The 10,000-nt window shown below is 40.9% G+C and overlaps 1 protein-coding gene across 3 annotated transcripts in view; it reads right to left on the reverse strand.

Moving 5' to 3' along the window:
• The window catches only part of si:ch211-241b2.5 (butyrophilin-like protein 1), a 20,986-nt gene that overhangs the window by 8,934 nt on the left and 2,052 nt on the right, over positions 1–10,000 (reverse strand). For 2 of the 3 annotated variants that reach the window (XM_067423725.1, XM_067423726.1), the window contains exons 2-4: positions 6,629–6,695; positions 2,378–2,731; positions 1,902–2,180 (exon numbers count right to left, since the gene is read on the reverse strand). In XM_067423725.1, coding sequence (XP_067279826.1) covers positions 1,902–2,180; positions 2,378–2,731; positions 6,629–6,689 — 694 coding nt within the window. In that variant the 5' untranslated portion in view covers positions 6,690–6,695. Of the gene's footprint in view, positions 1–1,901; positions 2,181–2,377; positions 2,732–6,628; positions 6,721–10,000 lie in introns of all 3 variants that reach the window. The other variant, XM_067423727.1, reaches the window with a different exon arrangement.

The following is a 10,000-nucleotide window of genomic DNA, read 5'->3' on the forward strand; positions in this document are numbered from 1 at the left end:
AGCAAACCAATTGACTTTATTTGCTGAAACGTGTCATTTGAAGTGCTACACAGTATCACTATCACATAACTGTGCCCTTTAAATAACAAAAATACTGCGCCATTGACCTTAATCCAGGCTTTCATTTGGGTAAAAAAAGCTGAGCGTGAGTGCATTTTGATGTTTAAACAACGTGGGCGCTGGATGTGAAAATGATAACTGCGTCAGGCTAAAACTAGCAAAAAATAAAATTGCGCCGGGTGTATGATAGCCTGGAGCGCTCGAATACCCAGAGCGAGTATTTTGACCTTACCGGAAGTAAACCACGTTCCAGGCTGTTGGATATAGCGTTGTGTTTTAGGTAAAAAATTATGTAAATACGGTTTGATTTCTCACACAAACTGATCGTTTTGTGTCTTAAGATATCAATTTGTCGTCATGAACCACAGAGCTCTGTGTGCATGTTGTCTAAGCATGTTTTGTTTTGCTCTCATAGATTTGTTACCCATTCACATGCACTATATGACTGGCACACAGCAACGGTTGAGTTAAAAATCTTCATTTGTGTTCTACTGAAGAAACAAACACACCTACATTTTAGATGAAATGGAGGTAAGCAGATAAACATAAAGTTAGGGGTGTCCCCGACTAAGGATTTACACATTCGAATCTGAATTTTCGAATCTCTCTATGGTCGACCGATAGTCGAATCATCTATGTGTGTTTACACCATAGACCGGAAAAAAATAAACGGTATAAACGGGTTGGGAAGGGCAGGACACTAGTCAGCAGGAGGCTAAGACTATTTTTATTTTACTTTATACACGGCACACAGCCACCACTTTTAATAAAGTGATCAAAACTAGGCTACGCTACACATTCGTAAATTAACCGTTCTCTCATAACATTTAAAAGCCGCGATCGAAACACAGAACATCACACAAATAAATAAAAGAACATTTTGATAAATAAACCTAACAAAATACCTGCCTAGAGAGGAAAAAAACACCTTGAGTGCGTTTATATGCACGTTCTTCAGCCGATTGTGCCTAAAGGGGGTCGCACACCGGACTGAAGCTCAGCGCCGTGTCTCAGGATCTCACACCGGACTGAAGCTCAGCGCCGTGTCTCAGGATCTCACACCGGACTGAAGCTCAGCGCCGTGTCTCAGGATCTCACACCGGACTGAAGCTCAGCGCCGTGTCTCAGGATCTCACACCGGACTGAAGCTCAGCGCCGTGTCTCAGGATCTCACACCGGACTGAAGCTCAGCGCCGTGTCTCAGGATCTCACACCGGACTGAAGCTCAGCGCCGTGTCTCAGGATCTCACACCGGACTGAAGCTCAGCGCCGTGTCTCAGGATCTCACACCGGACTGAAGCTCAGCGCCGTGTCTCAGGATCTCACACCAGGCAGACGTGAACATAATATACGCGCGAGCTCCATTTTGAATCAACTTCTGACAGAAGAGTTGCACGATGAGTGTATCTTGTAGCACAGGGTGAAATCAGTATGTGCATTCACCATTTGAGGGAAATATACATTTAATCGCCGCGGACAGGCGTCGAATGCCGCCGTCGATGTGTGTTCGAATTTTAAAGGCGCGGCACGTCCGGTGCGAAGCTCAGTGCCCTTAAGGGGTCGATCGCTCAGCGCCGCGACACGTCTTTATAACACTAATATTGAGCAAAATGGTATGATCCTTGATTCATAACACCCACGAAAATTCGACCATGAGATCAGTGGTCTAATTCGGTCCTGCATATCCATGCATCGAATCTTCGACTATTAGGGGTCACCCCTACATAAAGTTTTAGTTTTTAGGTGAACTATCCCTTTAAGTCATTTTGCTAGTAAATGTTGTCTGTCACTTTAAATACTCAAGCCCTTTAAAGCAGGATGGATTCTGATTGTTAACAAACCTGGGGTGCTGAATGTGGCCGTCTGCTGGACTTCACCCTTCGAGAGGAAAGAGCAGGTGTAGTTGTTGACGAGATCTCGCTTGACCGTCAGCTTGCTGATGACTCTGATGAGATCTTCGTCCGTATGGAGCGCTGAGGTGTTGGACATCTCTGTGAGGTTTTGATTTTGACCGTCGCTCCAGCTGACCTGAGCTGTCGGGAATCCCTGAGACTCGCAGGAGAGCTCTACTTTATCCTGACCTGTGTTCCTCACGCTTTTATTTATGGGAGCATAAGGAGCTGGAAACCATAAACATAATACATACTACATTTATATGCAAGTAATAGTAGTATTCAAAACCACACATAGCTAGTGTCATCAGTAGAGAGTAGCATTAAGGGTCCCATAATGCATTGTTGACCGATTGGAAGACAAACATTAAAAATGTTGGCGCTATCAAATGTTACTTTTATGAAATGTGTGTTTTGTTAGGCACCTGTAACATTGAGTGTGACTTGCTTGTAGTCTGCCTCATCTCCCTCCCTCACGATACACCGGTATGTTCCCGAATCTTTTATCCTGAGCTTTTTTAAGTGCAGTACTGCTTTGTTTTCATCCAGCCGTTCTCGGATGAGCTGTGCTCGCTTTATGAATGCAGAACTGGTGTAATTGTGGTTTTCTCTGCCCCTCTCGAGCCGATACACGTCGACTTCGGGCTTCGGGTGGACGCGGCTCCATATGACGGTGAGGTCGGAAAGTCTTCGAACCGCAGAGAACACGCACGCCAGCTCAACGCCCCCGTGAAGCTCTGCCTCGTAAGCGCTCTTCTGTACAGTCACTGTGAACAGGGCTGGAGGAAGACAGAGATACATTAAACATCTTTTTTTAAGGGGGACCTAGTTTGCCCTTTAAAAAAAACAATATTTGACATTGTCCTTTCTTCAATTCTGTCAATAGCCTGGTTTCCATTACAGATTTGCGTCGAACTTTTGCGACTTTTGACAGCGTTTCCATTTTTTTTCAACATTTTTTTTTACAAATTGGGTGACGGATGTTGGTAGGTTCTTGTATATTGCAGCCCTCACACTAGCCATTATTTTTAATCTATAGAGGCATGTTATCCAATCATGGGAAGGAAAGGAAACCCCCTGGTTTACATGGGAGCGGCCACGTATGAGGTGTTTCTGGGAGGTTATAGTATGCGATTTTACAGAGGAACTGTGGATTTCCTGAAGAATTTCCAGATGAATAGCTAATAAAGAAATCCGCACCGTCTTTAAAGAATGATCGTGAAGAATGACGCCATGCGACTGTAAATGCAATTCCATTGCAGGTTTGCCAAATATTCCTTCCTCGATATAAACATTTCGATAATGTTTTGACATATATGTGAGTTTTGTGAAATTGGCGTGTTTCCATCAGGTCTATTTTCAATTGAACCGCAGCTAGTAACGCTTTTATTTCCTGTCTCTTCACTGTTTATTTCCTGTCTCTTCGCTGTTTATTTCCTGTCTCTATGAAGCCCCTCCTCTTGAAAAGCACAGTATGCTCTGATTAGTCAGCTGAAACAGTGTGTTGTGATTGGTCCATTGCTTTCAGTGTGTTTGGAACTGTCCCACCCCTTACCATAGCCACCAGTTTCAACACACTACGGAGCCATTTACACAACATAGTTTTAACTTTTTATGCTTTTTGGCCATTAATTTACAAGACAACAGCATTTTGGTGGCTTAAAAATGCAAACTTTTGAAGAAATGTTTCTCAAAGTGCAAGTTTTTAAAAACGATTAACCGACTGTTATCGCCTCAGTGTAAACTACAGAAACATTAAAGGTGGGGTAAGTTTTGTTTCAAAACCGTTTTAGAAAAAGCACACGGGCCGAGTGGATTAGCAAACTTGTAGCCAATCAGCAGGTAAGGGGCGTGTCTACTATTGATGGTGAGAAGAGCGCTCGCTCTCGCTCTGTGCACGTCATTATTCAAAACACACGAGTCGCACATGACGGACATTAGCCGAGAACAAGCCTAATATATGCTGCTTGACTATGCTCGTGTGTCATGTTCGCTTGTTTGTCCATTTGCGATCGTATTGTGTCTCACTTCAGCGATGATAAAGACCCGTTCATTTCCACAATGTATGGAGCGACTAAATCTCCTCACTGTGTGCTTCAAGATCAGCTCACAAAATGTGTCCGACAAGTAAGAGACTATACTCCTTATATATGTTTGCTTACTTTTTTCATGATCTATATAACCCTTATCCAGTCCTAATTGTAATATGTCGTTAGCTGGACTGTCGTGGTTGTGTTCTATAGAGTTGTTCATGAGAACGGTTTGATCGCTATCTCTAATCTGGTCATAATTGTAATATGTCGTGAGTTTGACTGTCGGCTCGTGCTATAGAGTTGTTCATGAGAACGGTTTGTGATTTTGTGATCGCTATAACTCTAATCTTGTCATAATTGTAATATGTCATTAGCTGGACTGTGTGCTTGTGTACTATCGAGTTGTTCATGAGAACGGTTTGTGTGTGTTTTTTTGATTGCTGTAACTCTAATCCAGCCTTTCTCAAACTTTTTTCAGTCAGGGCACCTTTCAAAAGTGCATACAATTTCAAGGCACCCCAGTTTAAAATATAATTTAAAAACACTGCATAACCCAAATATAAATGCAAATGTCCTGTTTATTTAGACAGGACAGTAATGAACAGAGTATAATCCGCTAATATGTTTAACCCTTTCACACGTAAATATAAAACATTCTGGCTGACCCCCCAGCGTGAGTTTTTCAAAGGGACCGTTATTAATGTGTCACTTTATGGTTTCCATGGTGACGCGTCATTGCTTGTCACGTGACACACCGCAGCAACAACAGAGAATGAATGATGATCTGCTTTTATATCATTTTTCCTTTTTTATTCAAAATATTCACACATTTTTTAGATATGGCCTGAAATATCTGATATTCCGATTGTCAAATATATACAAGTGGCAGTGTTTTGTTGTTTAAACACCTTTATAATGATCGCATTAGTTGAGCTGTATGCACGATGGGCGCCGCCATCGCCGCCGCAGGCGCAGTTCAGAAAATCGGATCTGTTAGATTTAAGTTACAAGACGTGAATTCATCCACTTCTCCCAAAATACATAAAAGTAAGTGCCAGGTGAACTGGCAGAAGAATAGAGTAAACTTTAAAGTTACTTACACAATGTGTATCTGATATGAATAAAACTAATTATAATGGAAATGATTAGTATTGCCTCTTCATTTTTCATCATTGTGTATTTTACAAACTCTAAATGTATTGTTTTTTTAGTACGTCTACGTTTGAAACCTAAAATAAACATTATGTGGCTGAAAACACTGAAAAGTTGTGATATATGACAGCTCTGAGCGCGCCTGTCTCTGGCTCAGTGCAAGCCAACGCGAAAGCACATTTGAATGAACGTGATGCACTGACCGTTCTAATCACATGCGTGAATGATCATACGTGCGAAAGGGTTAAAAAGAAGAAGACTGTATTTATGTAAATTCAAATATATTCTATATATGAAATTTCAGATTATTATTTATTTTTAGCCAACGTAATTGTTTGGCGGCACCCCTGACACAGTCACGGGGCACCCCAGTGTGCCGCGGCACCCACTTTGAGAAAGGCTGCTCTAATCTTGTCATAATTGTAATATGTTCGTTAGTTGGACTGTCGGCTCGTGTACTCGAGTTGTTAACAAGAACGGTTTGTGTTTTTGTGATAGAAGGGATGACTTTTTCATTGAATATTCGACCTGGATTAGATACACAGAGATTCTGCCATAGCCGTTGATGCCTTTGGGTTATGTATGTTTGGGGCGGCGCTATCAAAATAGGGGCGAGACCCTTATAGGGGCGTGTTTGTTTTGGTGATTTGAAATATCAACAACGGTAACCAGAAAGCACTTACCCCACCTTTAATCTGTGGAAACGGTGACGTATTATGTGTTTAGTCTAAAGGCATGGGCGTTTGAATGTATGTGTCCACGTGTGAATTCTTTCTTAACAAAACTACTTGTCTGGCATACATAAATCAGCGTTTTATGCTAGTCGTTTTCACGGATCCGTATAAACGGGGATCATTTTGATAACTTTGTCATCTGCACAATAAAAAAACATTTCAGTTTTTTGTACATCAATGTCGTGTAAATGTACCGTAACTCAACCAGGCACTTTATTTAGCATATGTCATATAGCATAAGAGGGCATTATTAAAATGAGGAATCCTGACGCATTCGTTCCCAGAAGAAAACTCAGGACTTAGACGTGTTTCTGGGTGTTCAGAAACACTGCCATTGACGTAGAGAAGAACTCCCGTCAAAGGAACTTTTTCATGCTCAAACGACAACATTAAAAAAGTGGGAAATGCATAATAGGAGCTCTTTAAAGCGCAAGATCATTGTGCAGAACTGGAAGTGAAATGTACAAAGGTTATTTTTCTTGCTCAAATGTTGCACTTTCACAGCTCATGAGACGTACTGGAGTTCTCGGTTGAGTTTTATGTATCAACTTTACTAGTCGTCCTCAGCTAGATTATAATGAAGAGAAATGTTCTCTATCAAATCTAAGCACAGTTTGTGACTCTTCTCTTAAGCTTTTCAACTGAAACTTTAATTTGCTACATTAATGTCTAGAAGAAACTAGAGATTTTTATTAGCCGTTTCTAGATCCACCTTTTAAAACAGAAAACAGATATGTGTAATGTATACAAGACATACCTGAACCTGAGATGGTTGGCCATAGCAGAGCCTGAAATATGACGACCAGCGTTCCCCTCATTGACCCCTGCAGGCAAAGACAACACACCGGTCTGAAATCACATACACAATCCTCTTGATCCGAAGCCCGAACTGAGCTATGAAGAGTTGGTGCGTGTATCTATGAGCAGGACTGGTCACTGATGTCATGAACCACAATGAATCAGCAGCAAGTCACTTCTTGATTTTCAAACATCACGGACTGAACCAACAAAGTCTGCATTAATAACAGTTACACATCAGTTTTTTGTTGTTGTTGACCAACTGTCATGTGACCCATGAGTCAGATCTAAGCATCGGCGGGTGACTATAAGTGATTCAGCAGATTAAATGATTCACATGTGGGACAAAACCTAAAGAGCCCCAGGTAGATTATCTCACACAGAGAGAAATACAGTCATGGTTCTTCCTCAGAATGGTCTGTCTCTTTCTAAATGAAGCTCATCCGTCTTACTCTTACTCCTGTCTTACCGACAGCAGTTTCCATAGCAGACAGCATACTAGCGATGTGTTGAGAACAGAAAATGTTCATAACGTAATCCAGATAGACCAATATATCACACACAAATACACATATCATGTTACTTGTCATTTCTTTGCTATATTGTTTGTAAAATATGTGAGTAAAATATTTCCTACACCAATTTTTTTGTACTACATTTACTGTACTACATTTCTGAGTAGTTTGCAAAAAGTACCTTCCGGAAAGCAAGTAGATCATAAATATGCATTTTATCTCTACACACTAAGCAGTCATAGTGATACTGAGAGGAAAGGTGATATTATCAAGCACTTTACCGTTCTCAGTTGCTATTTGATTGTAAACATGAGCAGGAAACTAGTGACTTTTAAAGTTACGATTCATCAGGACAGGTTACTATAGTTTACTTAACAAGAAAAAGATAATGAGCTAACCAAGAACAACAACACACCCACATGGATGAACTCACTTATTAAAAATAGGGAGAGTGAGTAACACTTGGGCAACCCAGGGTTAAGTGGTTGGCAAACAAACTCTAGTGAGTAAGGAAAGTTTCAGCCAACAGCCTTTGGGATACCAATCCAATACTCTACCACAAACATTTTCTATCCAGTTAAAAACACACAGATGGGTTTTTTTAAAGATTATGAGGAAATTCACACTTGTAGAGACAAGCTTGACCAGACGTATAAGCTTTCTAACTAAGATCAGTCTAAGATCTGTATGTTACTGTTGAGACCTACACAATGAAATTTAGTGTTGGGGAAAGTTACTTTGAAAAGTAATGCTCACTCCCTTTAAAAGTACCTAATTATGTTACTATACTTTAAGAAAAAAAGTGAGTTTTCCAGGCTTTTTTAAAGGGGGGGTGAAACACTCAGTTTCAGTCAGTGTCATGTCAATCTTGAGTACCTATAGAGTAGCATTGCATCCTGCATATCTCCGAAAAGTCTTTATTTTTTTAATAATTATATAAGAAAGATGCGCTGTTCCGAGTCTTTCCGAAAAAAGCTGAGCGGGTGGGGGCGTGTCGTGTGAGCGGAGCTAAATAATGACGTGTGCAGCAGCGCGCTGCTATTGTGTTGAGTCGAGTGCGTCATCCCTAACAGCGGGAAAAAAACTTTATTCAAAATAAAAATATGGCTTTTAATCAGATACAGCCATACATCTATGATCCGGAATCAGACCCAGAGGCTGCAGTTGAACAGGAGCAGCAGCAAAAACGACTAGAGCAGGACGTCTCTATGTGGTACAAGTTATACACTAACTAAATAATATGCTTAGCGGCTTGTGTTATTTACATATTTATACTTGAATTATATCGTCGTATTTTTGTCTTTGAAGGTGTACATGTGGGAAGTGCAGTTGTGCACGTGTGTTTGTGTGTTTACGCGTGGTTTGTGTAGAGACATTTGAAGCAGTCTCACTCACCCTTCTAACGTTGGGACTGCTCCATCATTCAGCATTAGGCGATTGGGAAAATCCGGCGTCGAGCTGGGCCTTGTTTATGAAACAGTCGGCACCGAAATGCAGCGAACAGATATAAACATTCGCACAACTCAGTTGCTGATCCGGAAAAGCAAATTACATCCACTGTTGCCTTAACGCAGGGTTTTGGCGAATCTGTGCAGGACTGTCTTGGTCTGGCAACCAAAAACGCACTTTTTTGGTGACATTATGTGCACATTACCTGTGCAGCGCAGCCTACAAGCCAGCGCTTTGATGGGCGTAGCCTGTTACTTTCGCTCTCTCCCTCTCTCTCTCTCTCTCACGCGCTTCCGGTAGAATTGTCCGTAAGGCCCATACAAGGAAATTCCGCCCCCATTAACGTCAAAGGGGACGCATGATCTCAAAAAACTTGCCGAAACTTATGACTAACCGGAAGTAGTATTTTTGACAAAGAAATACTCCCATCAAACGTCCACCTTAACTTTTGAAACTTTGTCTATGTTTAGTATGGGATTCCAAGTCTTTAACAGTGTAAAAAGATCAGTATGCATGAAACAGCATTTCACCCCCCCTTTAATATAAAACAAAAAAAGTTATATTTTCTGGTCACATTGCGAGTTGGACGAGGATTCATTCGATTAGATCTACTATCGTGTTAGAAAGTGTTTAAAAAATAACTACAAACACGGCGGATGTGCAAGTCTGGCGGTTAAAGGGTTAGTTCACCCAAAAAGTTATCCTAGGTGTATATGACATTCTTTTTTCAGACAAATACAATCCGAGTTATATTAAAAATGTCTTGGCTCTTCCAAGCTTTATAATGGTGGTGAATGGGAGCCCAAAATTGTATCCATTATAAACATACTCCACACAGCTCTGATGGTTACTAAAGGCCTTCTGAAGAGAATCGATGGGTTTTTGTAAGAGAAAAATATCCATATTTTAAACTTTATAAAGTAAAATATCTAGCTTCTGGCAGACCGCCTTCCTTATTTAAATTTTTTGGTGAACTAACCCTTTGAGGAGAGGTTTAGATAAAGGAGTTTGAGAGAATAATTATCAGTATCTAACCTGACTAAAATATATTTATTCAGTATTATCCACATTATATTTAATCGGCATTTCAGCAGCATTGCAAACTTTTGTAATGATATGTTTGACCATTAAGTTTTCAACGCATCATCATATTAAAATTGCAATCACATGAGAGGAGTCTCCCCATGAAATACCCACGAATGGCCCACGGAGCTATAGCCTGACAAGCCAGACCCACATCAAGATGTTTGGTCTGGAAACTCACCATTGACAGCTCAATCCGAGGGGCGGGATAAACGGTTGTCTTTCAAACTCCCTCTGCACCCGATAGGATAGCGCTAAAACCAACCAGAGCAACGAAGGTGAAG

Source organism: Pseudorasbora parva, chromosome 18 (assembly GCF_024679245.1).
Source record: "Pseudorasbora parva isolate DD20220531a chromosome 18, ASM2467924v1, whole genome shotgun sequence".
Classification (NCBI taxonomy): Eukaryota; Metazoa; Chordata; class Actinopteri; order Cypriniformes; family Gobionidae; genus Pseudorasbora; species Pseudorasbora parva.